The following is a 15335-nucleotide window of genomic DNA, read 5'->3' on the forward strand; positions in this document are numbered from 1 at the left end:
TTGAGCTTTATTCAACCTTACTAACTATGTAACTATGTAAAAAAAAAAAAAATCACATGTAATATTACTTTAGTATAAACCGCACAAAAAATTACTTTAAATTTAAATGAAATTCAAATACATTGTAATTCCCTTTAAATGCCATGTCAAAGCTGTTCTATTTTAGTAAATGTAACCATCAGTCATAGTATATAGAATGATTTTCAGTGTTTTTTGTTCTCAGCTCGGCTCTCTGTGCCGTGGTTTGCGAATGACAGGCTCTCTTTAAACGTCAGTGCTTAGCAAGCTATTTTGAACAAATACAATCCCATTTATTACAGTCTTCTTCCTTTCCAAGTTAAGCACTTCTTTTAAAGTCTGTCAGGTTTTTTTTTCTTTTGGTGTGGAACAGTTACAGACTGGGAGGCGTGACCAGAGTACTGAGTAGCAGCTCACAGGCACATAACACAGCAACCTCAGAACAAAGATAGAGCCAGGCTGATCAGCTTTTGGGACCAGGCACATACACACATACACAAAGGAGAAACAGGAGAAAGAACAGCACAGACTGCTAACATGAGGTTAGTGATAAAAGTGTAGTGTGCCAACTTGTTACTACTGGAAAATGTATGAATTCAGAACTTGAAGAAACTTTTTGATGTTGCCTGGCTGCTAGTGGAAGCTAACACAGCTGGTATTGGGAAACTGTTACATTATTAACTGGGACTTAAATGCTAGTTTGCTCACATTGCCCTAGTGTAGTCTTTAATGCGTCGTGGCCAACTGTCACAAGTGCAATAGTGCAATAAGCAGGGTAAAGCAATAATTTAGATTTATTTTTATTTTTATACAATTAAAACAAATGTGTTCTATTTTTGCTTAAATTGGAAGATAAAGATAACGATGACGATAACTTTCCATCATATACTACTGTTTGATGGTAATATGACTAAAAACTATTTAGACAGTACTTGATCATAAATTGGCTTTAAAAAAAAAAGAAAAAAAGCAGAGCAAGATCCAAAGTGCACAGAACAGAAAGCAATCAGATGCTGAAGTTAGATGATTGAATTATTATTGGACCATTCTGGATAAAATAGTTTACAGATTGCTCTTCTATCTTACTAAACAAGCCTAAATATGTTCAAGCACTGTTTCCAATGTTTGCTTAATTTAACTTGAATTCCAATGTTAATTAATAGCATGCAAAAAATGACATTATTGATAAGTAATGAGATAATTTATTAAGACTTGATGAGGATGCCAATCTTAAGAAATCTAGCCGATATAGGTAAGTGCTCTATGCATTTTCGTAACAGTAAGCATGCTAACGATGCTAAACATTCTAAGACTCCTGTCCTACAATTTGCCATCCAGTAGTGTCATATAGGATAAACATTACGGATAAAAAACAAAGTAAGAAACATTATACATTTTGAAAAAAAAAAATTACTTTTTTTTTTATGTACTGATACAGAAACCATTATATAAAATGCTTATAATAAAATATTTGTTGCTACACTAATTTCAACCATATCTTGATTTGCCTATGTATTTCATGCAGTGATAAACATTTGGTAATGCACAGTGCCCCAAAGTCCAGATATCCAGCTAGGTGATATAATGTTGTGGAGCTGTGCAATGGAAGTATACTTGTCTCTTATATTAATTGAAAGCAGCATACCGCACATATGCAAACAAAAAGGAGGAGACATTACCAACAGAGACAAATCAGGTTGCAGTTACTATCTCTATAGTATAGATTTGAGTACTGGAATGGTAATGTTTTTTACTTTTATTTAAAGTGATATTAAACCCAAAACCAAAAATGTAATATATTGCAGCTTACCAATCATTAATTCTCTTTTTGTTACCTTTATTTTTACTTAGTGATCTAGCCAGTAACACACCTCCTGTATTAGAGTGCCCCCAATCTGAATGAATGAGCACAGGGCCACCTTGGGACAGGCGCATTGTCAGTCTGGGGGTAGAGTAATTTTTAATGGACTAGTAGATTAAAGCTAGGTACACACTATGATTTTTTTTTCGTTCAACCAAGCGGGCTGAACGAACAAAAAAACTGAGGAGCTCAGGAGGAGCTCACTGTACTAACTATCCAATGTTAGTACAGCAATCTTCCTGCTCTATTGTGTTCTGACAGGGGGTGGCTGAGAGTGCTGACTGGATGGCGATGTTTTTCAATCAAGCCCCTTTGACAGAAGCTGGATGTTCACCTGGCTTCCGTCAGACGGGCTGCCGTACACACATTCTGAGTGTTGGCCTTATGTCCCAAACACACAGAGCGATATTTGGACTGTGTGTATGGGGCTTAAGGTACACTAACAAAATGAAGCCAAACTCCATCTTATACTTTATAAGCAATCATGGGAAACAGTTGTGTTCCTTTTGGGTAAAGGTTTTACAAAAAAAAATAAAAAATCTGATCATTGTAAGCACCCCTGTCGATAATAAATTGTTTGTCTCTACCTTCTAACTGCTACATCTGCAAAACAGCTTATTCTGTTGAAAATAAAGTAAAGAGAAAACGAATGCAGCTATCAAATCTAATAAATTGGTACCTGTAATATAATCAATTATTGCTTTTGGGTTTAATATCACTTTATTTTTTTTACCTTTGCCAGGTTCTGTTCAATACATTGTTATTTTATAATCACTGTTTTCTGTTAACCTATAATAATTATCTGCAATTAAAATTGAGTATATTTAAAAAAATACATAAGATAATGTTACTGAAAACCATATATCAAAATTACCAATGGATCCAGAGGCATAAGCAGCTAACAGTATATCCATATTTTAAACTCCCTTTGAAAAAATCAACTTAAGTTAGCCTCACTCCTTCCCATCTCTGTAGCCTCCCTGTTGGCCCTTAATAAGATGGGCAGGGCTACTGACTAGTAAGTCCTTGAGATCTGCATATAACTTCAGCTGCCTTTAACTGTGGATTCACCGATCACTCTGAGAACTGGTTAATACAGAAGGTAGCTTATGCTTGTGCAATCCTTTTGGCTAGGTTTCCACGAGTGCGACTTTTCATGTGATTTGGGACTGAAAAGTCGCATGACAAGTCGTACCCTATGACTTTCAATGAGTACCATTCATATCTGTGCTACTTCATGACACAGCGACTTCAAAGTAGTCCCTGCACTACTTTGGTCCCACTTTGATGCAACTTGAGGTCCATAGATATCAAGAATGCACAGGCATTGCTTCAAGTCGTGGCAAAAAATTGCGGCAAAATCACACGACTTTGGGGACACAATAGTGGAAACATAGCCTTTATCATTCTTAAGCCTCATACTGTTAGATTTTCTGATGATTTTTGCCTTCAGATTTACCAAAACCATGTAGAGCAAGGGCCTGCCTGATTGCATACAAATTGAAACTCCTAAGGTTTGACCTCATATTATATGGTTTTGGTAAATCTGAAGGAAACACTCAGCAGAAAATCCAATAGTGTGTATGGGGCTTTAGAGAAAGCTGGGCACTAAAGTCTATACATAGAGCTATAGAATTTTTTTATGCCACTTTCCATTGGATGCCTACATCTCTGGCAAGACTGTCAGATTTCCAAACAATAAGTGGCAGTGCCATGCCATGTAAAACTGGCCAAGGAAATAAGGGGATGGAGAAATGTGGTCACATCATTTAGCTCATGTAAAAATCTTTATGCTTCAAAGCCAAACTCAAAATTTCATCAGAAACATTTGTTTCTGTGCAGATAGAAGAGGTCAAAGAGTAAGGCCTCACGCACACTGGACATTTTTCCTATCTCTCCTAGATGCCTTTACTCCGGGTAGAGGTGTTTTGGCATAAAAACCACTTGGAACTTGTAAACATATGTAATACATTTAGGCACATCAAGCTCTTGGTTGTTAATTGTTTTCATTTCCTAGAATGATGATTTATTCCGGCCACTGAAATTAATTAATGCTGAAACTTATTGTTTGGAAATCTGACAGTCGTGCCAGAGATGTAGGCATCCAATGGAAAGTGGCCTAAAAAAATTCTATAGCTCTATGTATAGACTTTTGTAACAGAAAACCAATTCTTTGCAATAGTGATTTTTACAATGATGTTCAAAATTGTTTTATTTATAGTTTTATTTTACAAAGAAGAATATTTGACAAAGAAAGTATTTATTAAAATGTGAATATTTATGTTTCCCTTATAAAGTTTGTTGTTGTTCTGTCGTTTAGTCATTTAGTCGTGCCCGACTCTTCGTGACCTCTTGGACCATAGCAAACCAAGCTTTTCTGTCCTCCACTGCCTCCCGGAGCTTAAAGCGGGAGTCCGCCGGGACTCCGCGTTTTTTTTTTTTTTTTAAAAGCCAGCAGCTACAAATACTGCAGCTGCTGACTTTTAAAATAGTGACACTTACCTGTCCAGCGCGCCCGCGATGTCGGCACCCGAAGCCGATCTCTAGATCGTCTTGTCGGGTGCTGCCGCCGCCATCTTGGGTATGGGAATCAGGAAATGGAGCCTTTCGGCTTCATTTCCCGGTTCCCTACTGCGCATGCGCGAATCGCGCTGCGCAATAAGGATGGTCCCTGCTGCCTCTGGGATCTGTGTGTTTCCCAGCAGGCAGCGGGGCACTTGCGGAAAGGGGCGGGCACTTGCGGAAAGGGGCGTAATCTACGCCCCTTTCCGCAGAGAGCTATCCCGGAAGTGGGTGCAGAATACCTGTACTGTACAGGTATCTGCACCCCCCTCCCCCCTGAAAGGTGCCAATTGTGGCGCCGGAGGGGGGGGAGGGTTCTGATGAGCGGAGGTCCACTTTAGGGTGGACCTCCGCTTTAATTATTTTCATGTTCAATTCTTCGATGATGCTATCTATCAATCTTGTTTTCTGTCATCCTCTTCTCCTTTTTCCTTCCATGTTTCCCAGCATCAGGGTCTTTTCCAATGAGCCCTCTCTTCGCATTAGGTGACAAAAGTATTTGAGTTTCAGCTTCGGGATCTGTTCTTCCAGTGAATATTCAGGGTTGATTTCCTTCAGGATTGACTGGTTTGATCTTTTTGCCATCCAAGGGATTTTCAAAAGTCTTCTCCAACAATGTTTACTAAATTATAAAAAAAGAACAATAGAGATCTGTGTGGGGCATGTCCCAAGTAACCATGGGCAAAAAATGTAATATATGATTCAGTCTGTTACTAGCATTAAAATTACATTAAACTATAGTTAAAAACAAATGTAGCAGTCTGAGCTCAAAAAACTACACTCTATTCTTCTCAGCCTCTTCAACAATCTCCAAATTCCTTTCTTTTTCTTTTCTGCTACAGTGATCTGACTCCCTGTTTGAGGGTGCCCACTTTCATTCTCCATGATCCCACTGTATGTAGGAACATGGCCTGCCTCTCTTTCTTGCTCCCAAGATAAAGTATGGACTATGAGAATTGTAGTGTGCATAGAGCAGTGCGCATGACTACAACTAATGTGCACTGCTCATTCTAAACAAACAGAGAGTAGAGAACAGAGAACTAGAGTTACCAGTAGTAAAAAGGTCAGTCCCAAAAAGATCATTTACTGCCGTGTATGTCCCATGTAGAAATAAATCAGTCTTCTTCAACTCAGGAGACAAATAAATCCAAGAGAAACAAAATGAGGCTGGGATCCAGGGTTCATGGATGTGTTTCTTTAAATAAATGTTAAATAGAGGATAAATACGTTAAAACCCCACTCAATCTAACACTTTTTAAGAATATGAAGAATCATTTTTTTTTTCTTTTGGAAAAAAAGTATTAAGCCAAAAAATAGACCTTTCTTGTACCCCTTAGATATATACAAGGACACCACCTGTCAATGTTTTGTGGTTTGTACTGTCCCCTGTAACTGTATCTTTTGCTTGACAGCTTGCTCTGTTAAGGGAAGTGGATACATAATGGATCCACTTGCAGGATTAACAGGTAATAAAAATACATTACAAGATCAGAAAAAGCAGTGGTGTTGAAGCTACTGATAGACTGCATTATAGATTTAATGTATTAATTTGTGTATAGTTCAAATTTAATCCCTGTATTAAGTATTCTTCTGGACTTATGAACTACACCTCACCACCACTTCTTATGAGTTTCCAATTTCCAGTTTCCAAAGAAAAAGATTCACAAATAAAAGTATACAAATGGTATTTAACAAAAGTAGTCACAAAAGTATTACAGGCATACCCCACTTTTAAATACTCAACGGGGTTTATTTACTAAAGCTGGAAAGTGAAAAATCAGGCTCCCTTCTGCATAGAAACCAATGAGCTTCTAACCCCAGATTGTTCAATTAAGCTTTTCTTATAAAACCTGGAAGCTCATTGGTTTCTATGCAGAAGTAGCCTGATTTTGCACTTCCAGCTTTAGTAAATAAACACCATTGTGTACTTAAAAGTGGGGTATACCTGTATTCTGCCATAAAATAAATGTAGGAATTAAACAGAGGTGATTGAAGGAAATATAGGAAATAAACGAAAATAAATGTAGGAATTAAACAAAACATCACAATTCTTTTTCCGTTTTGAGAACTGAATGGTGATTATATTTTGAAGCATTCATTTAAAAGCCCTCATTCACAAATTTATACTGTCCAGACTAATTAATCCTGTGTTTCAATGTACTTGCATTTACATGTATTTAGACACATTCAGAGAAAATAAAAAATATAATTGTTTCCTAAATGTAGCTAAGCTAAGTGCTCCTGAATGCATGTAAACAGCAATAAAGTGTAAATTATACTATTAAAATGTATTACATGCATTTATATGTGTGCACATGTTAATTCATATAATTACATTGCATATGAATGAGGCCTAACAATAAACATACACAGGAATTATGAGCTAAAATATTTACTTGATTTACTGGATGTAGCTGTTCATTTTTGGGTACATAAGACATAAACACCAAGAAAACTGTATATAGCATTTGCCAAGGATTAGCAGCTACTAAATACCACAGTAACAAGCCAAACATTGCTACCTAATCCCAAGTGAAGTGATGATTTTATTAGGTCGATTTTCATAGGAGACCACCACTATTTTTATTTTCATAGGCCACCACCAACACTTCTTCATAAATTCACACATAAAAATGTGGATTCAGGAATTTATAGTTCAAGAAACAAAGTGCAGGCACAGCTATAGTACATGTTCATATCCTTGTCACTCTGACATCATATGATGTGGCTGCCACTGTTAACCAATGAAGTAGAAAGCATAGGGGTTAATTTACTATAAGAGTAAAGGCTGCTCACTTAGCAAAGTGAATGTTCATTGAGTTTAGTAAAGCAGGTCAACCTGTGTTCAATAAACCAGCCATGTCCTAGAAAATGTGTTTTATTTTGGATATTCATAGTGAACACAAATAATTTACTAAAATTACATTTGATAGGTGAACAGCCTCTTCTCCATTAGCAAATCAACCCTTTATGTCATTTTAAAAAACAATAGACACAAGGGTCGGTATGGAAAATAATGGAAAAGTAATGGAAAATAGGCTGCTCACATTGCAAGTGATGTTTCACTTTGCAAGGTAATTTTCTCCAGAGCTTACTAAATGACATGTAGCTATGCTGACTTTCATGAACCCATCATGTACAAGCATAAATGCTGTTTATTTTTATTTTCCATGCACATCAACTCCATAATGTATATCTTTAGGTGTATATAACACCAACATGTCAGAAAAAAGTCACTGAGTTGGAAAAAGGAGCACCTCCTGGTGTCAATATTTAGTTGAACTACCTTTTTGCTTTAATTACAGCCTTTAGTCCATTGGGCTTTGTCTCTACTAACTTTGCACATTTAGGGTCCTTTCACACGGGGCGGATCAGTTCTGATCCGCCCCGTGGATATCCGTTTGCTCAGCGGGGATCACTCCGCCGATCCCCAGCTCCGTCTCTGCACACTGCGCAGGGACGGACCTGTCACTGCGGTCCGTCGTCATCCGATCCGATCCGCAGACGGATGGAAAAATAGCTTTTTCCTCCGTTACACTTTTTCGGATCGGAGCGGGTCGGATGTCAGCGGACATGTCACCGCTGACATCCCACGCTCCATAGACCTCTATGGAGCACCCGTTCAGGTCCGCCTGAAAAACTGACAGGCGGGCCTGAACGGGACATCAGTGTGAAAGAGGCCTTAGACTTTGCAATATTTGCCCACTCTTTTTTGCAGAACTGCTCAGGTTTAGTTAAATTTGATGTTGACCATTTGTGGACTGCAGTCTTCAAGTCATTCCACACATTTTTCAATGGGGTTTAATTCTGGGCTCTGACTAGGCCATGCAAGGACATTCATCCTTTTCTCCTTTTCTCCTTCAACCACAGTGTGGTCACTTTTGCTGTGTTCTTTGGGTCATTGTCATGTTGGTAGGTAAACCATCTTCCCATTGACAGCTTTCTGACAGAGGGCAGCATATTTTCCTCAAGAATTTGACAGTATATTGCTCCATCCATTTGTCCTTCTATCCTGACAAGTGCTTCAGTCCTTTACCTCCAAGCTTTACTATAGGAATGGTGTTATTTGAACGAAGAGTTGTATTGGATTTTCACTAGACATATCATTTGGTGTTGAGGCCAAATAATTTAATTTATCCTCATATGACCATAACACCCTTTTCCATGTGGTCTCAGAAACTTCAAGGTGTGTTTTGGCAAAGCTCAGTCGTGACTGCATGTGGCCTTTCTTGAAGAGAGCTTTTTTCTTGCAACCCTTCCATACAAGCCACATTTGTGATATTGTCACATGCACACAATGACCACTTTTTGTCAAAAAGTCTTGCAAATGCTTTAGAATTGCTGTAGGTCCTTTGATAGCCACTCTAACCAGTTTCCTCCTGGTACCTTCATAGAGTTTGGAGTGACATCCTGATCCAGGAAGGGTCTGTGTTTCTAGGCAGTGAGAAAAGCTTTTTGATTTCTTTTTGTATCTATCTCCTGACATGCCTGTCCAAAACTTTATCCCAGAGATCTTTTGACAGTAACTTGCCACCCATAGTTGATTTGTTTGCTTCAGTTGCACTATTAGGAATTAAATGCTCCAGGAAAGCTCTTTTCATGCTGCGACAATCAAAATGACCACAACTGATCACAGTTGAAAGTCAAATGGCTTTGTGTACCATTGAGAAGGTGATTAGCTACAGCTGATTGAGTTTACGTCTGATTAAGTCATTTTTAGGAGGGGGTGATCCTTTTTCCAACTCAGTAATTCTTTCTTTAAATTTTTTTCTGACATGTTGGTGTTGTATCTTTCACTTGGATGTTATAAGTTGCACTGAGTAAATACAGCTGGATAAAACAAAATATTTTTCTGTTTTCATTTCAGGCTGCAAAGCAACAAAATGTGAATATGTTAAAGGGGGTGATTCTTTTCTATACCCACGGTATATATATATATATATATATATATATATATATATATATATATATATATATATATATATCAAAGTCTTATGGGCTTGTTGAATGAAATAATTATTTTCATCCTAGCCTGTGTCATTTTATTCATACAAATAGGTTTAAATATTTTTTTTAAATTCTTCTTGACCGTATTAGATATTTGCACTTAACAATAGAAAAAATGAAAATTGCTCTTTTAATAAATCAGCCCAGAGTTATCGACTTCATTTTGGTTGACAGTATTGTTAATTTTAATTGCACCTCAAGTATATGTAAGTCACTTTTCTCCATTTTGGTTGACTTGAGGTATATTATAAGGGGATATTCACAACGTGCTTGTCTGGAAACCAGGGTTTGCATCCTTTAAAGTGGACTTTTGACCAATCACTGCACTTTGATACTCACTCTCCCACCTCTCTATTGCACAAGAGCTAACAATTTTCATGTTTTGTGTGCTGTATATAGTTTATTTTTGCTCCTCCCCTCCTACTTGGGAAGATTCACATGATTTCTCACATGCATAGATGACATCCATGCAGGAGTAAAATCAAGGGAAATTTCTGCATTTACTGACCTGCAGCCTTCTGGGATGTGTGGCTTGAATATCTCAGAGTCTGCAGGTGGCAGAGGATACTTCATTTCCATCTAGGTGAGAAATAAATGTGAGGATGAAGTAGCAAGAATAAACTAAATAGGATACACAAAACATGATAAACTTTTTCTAAATCCTTAAGCTCGTCATATTTTTTATCTAGTAAGTAGTGATAACATTTTTATTTAGTTGCCAACTGGAATAAGCAAGATACATTCTGGTCAGGAGGATCCTCTACCTTCTAATATTGCTCTTGTGTATAAGTAGGATCCACATGCTTCTTTCACAAGCACAGTAGAAATATACTAAGGCGTTGATTTACTAAAACTGGAGTGCAAAATCTGGTGCACATGTGCATGGTAGCCAATTAGCCTCTGACTTCAACTTGTTCAATTAAGTTTCAACGAAAAAAAAATCTGAGGGCTGGTTTCTATACAGAGCTACACCAGATTTTATACTCTCCAGTTTTAGTAAATCAACCCATAAGTCCAACAGAATCTCATTTGTAGCACACTGGACTGAGATCACAACTCAGAACCTAAACATGCCTATTGACTTGCTTTTGAACACTTTGTGCCTACATGATTCCAACCACTGCCCATTGCTTCAAACTGCCCCAATCACAGACTGAAAAATAGGATAGACACACATTGAAAGGGAAGCTGCACTGTACAAGAGCTTAGAAAATGTGAGGTTTCACTTTGCAAAGAATACCCAATCTAGTGCATGGAAAATGCAAAAAAACAGCATTTGTGCTTGTACATAATTGTACAATGGTATTCAGCAGAGCTCCCCTCATTCACTAAGCTCTGGAAAAAGTTTCCTTTGAAAGTGCAACTTCCATTGCAAAGTTAACAGCCTATTTGTATTAAATCAATCCCAGTATCACTAGTACACATGATCATTGGCACTGCCTTTGATATATCTAATCTTTCCTATGCAATATCTGTAAGTCCTATTTCATGAGACCAAGCATTTATCATATTGGTAAATAGCTCTCATAACTTGTTTTTCTCTCAAAGAAAATTAGGGATATGATTTGGGGGATTGCTTACTTTGCTATACATTATTAAACACATTCAATAAGAATTATTTGCATAACTGTGTACAGTTTAATTAAAGTGAGCTAACAAATTTATTTTCTTTATCTATAGTTGAATGCTATATATCTTAATAAAACAAAGAGCTGAGGACTATTATGTATTACATTTTACAGCACAGCACCATTTATATTTAATCTTCCAAGCAAAGCTCAAAACATTTGAGAAATGTTCTCATTTTTACACATTTAATAATGCAAAAATACAAACTCTTGAAAAAAAAAACACTAAATAGCAAAATAATGGCATGTATCAAACTTTATCGTATCCACTGTCAGTTTGTTAAAATGTATAATTTTGTTTTCTACTAGCTTCTAATTGTCTAGGTCTCTTCTGTTATAAACAAATGTAAATGTAAATCACTTGACTTATTCCTAAGACTTCACTGAATAAGCTAATTTGCATAAGAATTATAAGCAGGAAGATTGACATTAGCGCACAAAACGAAAATCATTCTTGCAAGTGTCTTGAGTTAAAAAAAAAAAAATCTTTGAAATGCAAAATGCTGCAGTAATCAAATCATCCTCTTAGAAACACAGACCAACAAACACTCAAAAGCTCCTGTCCCACGTTTATTTCCTTGGAACTGGATAAATCAGTAATATCTTCTATTGAGGCAATATAAAAATCGACTGCTTAACTGCAAAAACTAACTCTAAGACTAACTCTTACATTAGTCAATATTCATTGTGGAATTCATTAATATTAATGGCTTGTCTTTACTGACTTTTTTATTCAATGTATTACGGAGTCAGCAAAGGAGAGAAGGAAATTATTTGCTGAGTTCCGAGTAGCACCTGTGCTTGCTTTTTTTCCTACCATGTTTTTAATGTAGTCATAAAGGCTTGCACATTTTCCCTGGAAATACATCTATTAAGTATATAAATGTATTATATATAATTTTTTTTAATGCAACTATTACAATAATTAATTGACAGTTATTATGTCTGTTATCATACCCTCTTGCTTTTCTTCATCTACTCTTACTTTCAACAGAGCATGATCACAACAAAGGTTTAGGGACTACATGTCCCACCATGCTTTGCACTCACGCTTATGCACTGCTTCACTGTTAAAGCTGTGGAAGTGAGGATGAGCAGACTCTTGTCCACAGCTGAGGAAAGCTATGATTAACAAGCATGCTCATTCCCACCTTACAGGCAGGAGCTGTAGCATCCTTTGATGCCAGAGTGGAGTTCTGTCACTGTGAGCGTGCACGCACAGGTGCCCCCATGTGGTTGGCACTGAATAGGGGGCGGTCCACAAAGGACATAAGCCGAAGCGGCACATTTAAAGCCAGAAAAATAAAATAAAGAAAGGTTTTTTGAACAGCAGATTAAGCTTCATGACTAAAGTTAGTGTTGAAGAACATAAAACTGCATTAATATATGAGGGTTTTTATATAATTTTAAGTACAATATATTATATTCTTACTGTATATATGCATTATATAATTATAATTACAATTATAGCTGCTGCACGTTATTTTTGGGCAAAATTAGAAAGGCACCATACTTTGGGCCCAGTGAAATTTAATACAGCAAGATGAAATTTTACAACCCTAACAGGTTAAAGTGGAAGTCCATGCAAAATCTATAATCCCTACATCTATAGACACCAGGGATCTAACACTAATGCCGCGTACACACGAGCGGACTGTATGGCCTACTTAGTCCGCCGAAACACATTTCAGCGGACAGTCCGCTCGTGTGTGGGCTTCAGCTGACTTTTTCAGCGTGCAGTCCGGCGTACTAAGAATTTCGGTTTTTTCGAATTCTGTCCGTCGTACTCGCATTTTGGCGGACAATCCGGCCGTGTGTATGCCAGTCCGCCGTACTTTTGAAATGAGCGGACTTTTCCCGCCCGGAGAAAAGTCCGCTCATTTCGAGCGGGTCTCGAGGTAGGTGGGGTCCGCGAAGGAGATGTCGCTGGCCCCGCCGCCTGGTATGGACTTAAAGGGGAACCCCAACGCCGAAAAAAATTGGCGTGGGGGTCCCCCCCAAGTCCACAACAGACCCTTGTCCGAGCACGCTACCCGGCCGGCCAGGAAAGGGGGGCGAGCGAGCGCCCCCCCCTCCTGAGCCGTACCAGGCCGCGTGCCCTCAACATGGGGGGGTGCCTTGGGGAAGGGGGGGCCGTGCGGCCCCCCCACCCCAAAGCACCTTGTCACCATGTTGATGAGGAAAAGGGCCTCTTCCCGACAACCCTGGCCGTTGGTTGTCGGGGTCTTGTCCCCCTCTTCGGTTTTTCTGCCGGGCCACCGCGCCTTCTTATAGCTCTTTTACATGCGGTGGCCCGGTCTTCTGTCGCCGCCGCCGCCGCCGCCGCCTTCCGTTCTTCTTCTTCTCCTTCCCCAGGAGATGTTGACTCGACGATCTCTCCGGCCACAATGCCAGGGCCGTGCTGCGCGGCCACTTATATAGGGACAAGGGGCGGTGTCACATGGCTTTATGTCACATGGGTTGGTATCACATGGTGACCCCGCCCCCTTACGATGTCATAGTCCCCATGTGACATCAACCCATGTGACCAACCCATGTGACATAAAGCCATGTGACACCGCCCCTTGTCCCTATATAAGTGGGCGCGCAGCGCGGCCCTGGCATTGTGGCCGGAGAGAGCGTCGAGTCAACATCTCCTGGAGAAGAAGGAGAAGAAGAAGAAGAACGGAAGGCGGTGGCGGCGGCGACAGAAGACCGGGCCACCGCCTGTAAAAGAGCTATAAGAAGGCGCGGTGGCCCGGCAGAAGAACCGAAGAGGGGGACAAGACCCCCGAAGTCGGGAGAAGAGGCCGGCGGCCATGAAGAAAGCCGGACTCCTCCGCTAGCAAAAGAGCTACAAGAAGATAGCGGAGGAGTCCGGCGAGAAGACCCCCGAAGACGGAAGACCCCCGGAGCTGTGCAATAAAGTATTTTATCTCGTGTGTTGTGGTTTTTTTTGTACTTTTATTTTACAGGTGAATGGGTAGGGGTACATTGTACCCCATACTCATTCACATAGGGTGGGGGGGCCAGTATCCGGGGGCCCCCTTATTAAAGGGGGCTCCCGGATTCCGATAAGCCCCCCGCCCACAGACCCCGACAACCAACGGCCAGGGTTGTCGGGAAGAGGCCCTTGTCCTCATCAACATGGGGACAAGGTGCTTTGGGGTGGGGGGGCCGCGCGGCTCCCCCTTCCCCAAGGCACCCCCCCATGTTGAGGGCACGCGGCCTGGTACGGCTCAGGAGGGGGGCGCTCGCTCGGACAAGGGTCTGTTGTGGACTTGGAAGGGGGACCCCCACGCCGATTTTTTTCGGCGTTGGGGTTCCCCTTTAAGTCCATACCAGGCGGCGGGGCCAGCGACGTCTCCTTCGCGGGCCCCGCCTACCTGGAGATGCGCTCGAAATGAGCGGACTTTCCTCCGCGTGTGTGGGCGAGTCCGTTCATTTCAAAAGTAGGGCGGATAGTACGGCGGACTTAGTACGCCGTATTAGTCCGCTCAAAAAGTGCCGTGTGTGGGCAAGTAGCCCGTTCGGAAATTCCGACGGACAGTCTGGCGTACTTTTCCGCCAGACTAAGTACGTCATAAAGTTTGACCGTGTGTACGCGGCATAACACTAACCTCTCTATCCCTGTAAAGAAAAAATGAGTAAACATACCTTTTTGGAAGCCGATCTGACCCCTTCCGACCAGATCCCACTCTGAGCTGATAGCCGTGGCTTCTCTGTGTATGCGGGTGCAAAGGAGAGGGTCTATCCCTGTAAAGAAAAAACTAGTAAACATACCTTTTTGGAAGCCGATCAGACCCCTTCTGACCAGATCCCACTCTGAGCTGATAGCCGTGGCTTCTCTGTGTACGCGGGTGCAAAGGAGAGGGAGGAGAACGGAAGCCCCCTTAGTAAGTCTATGGGTGATGTCACTTCCCATTCATTTTTTACAGCCGTTGTTGTCCATGTCCTCTGCAGAGCTTCCGGCGCTGGAGATCAGGTTGGAGCAGGTCAGATCATAGTCCAAAAGGGTATGTATATTCATCTTTTCTTTACAGGGATAGAGAGGTTAATGTTAGATCACTGGAGTCATAGATGCAGGGATTTTAGATTTTGCATGGACTTCCACTTTAAAACTTTATGAAATTACCAATTTACCTTTAAATGAAATATGTAGTAAGATAATATGGCTATCATTGTTGGCCTCTCTTTATGTCAGTTGCCAGTTGCATGTCTGTAACATTGATCCAAAGGCCTAATTTGCCTACTAAGTCACTACGTTAAACAAGTTTACA

At 40.1% G+C, this 15335-nt stretch overlaps 1 protein-coding gene across 3 annotated transcripts in view; it reads left to right on the top strand.

Moving 5' to 3' along the window:
• The first annotated feature begins 403 nt into the window (after positions 1 to 403).
• Positions 404 to 15335, top strand: part of MASP1 (MBL associated serine protease 1) — a 145163-nt gene continuing 130231 nt past the window's right edge. The window contains exon 1 of one of the 3 annotated variants that reach the window (XM_077487570.1): positions 404 to 560. In XM_077487570.1, the coding sequence (XP_077343696.1) occupies positions 556 to 560 (5 nt within the window). In that variant the 5' untranslated portion in view covers positions 404 to 555. The remainder of the gene's footprint in view (positions 561 to 15335) is intronic. The other 2 variants (XM_077487571.1, XM_077487572.1) reach the window with 2 other exon arrangements.

The sequence above is a fragment of the Lithobates pipiens genome, unplaced genomic scaffold (genome assembly GCF_037356315.1).
Source record: "Lithobates pipiens isolate NorthernLeopardFrog02 unplaced genomic scaffold, aLitPip1_a1.2 Scaffold_18, whole genome shotgun sequence".
NCBI lineage: Eukaryota > Metazoa > Chordata > Amphibia > Anura > Ranidae > Lithobates > Lithobates pipiens.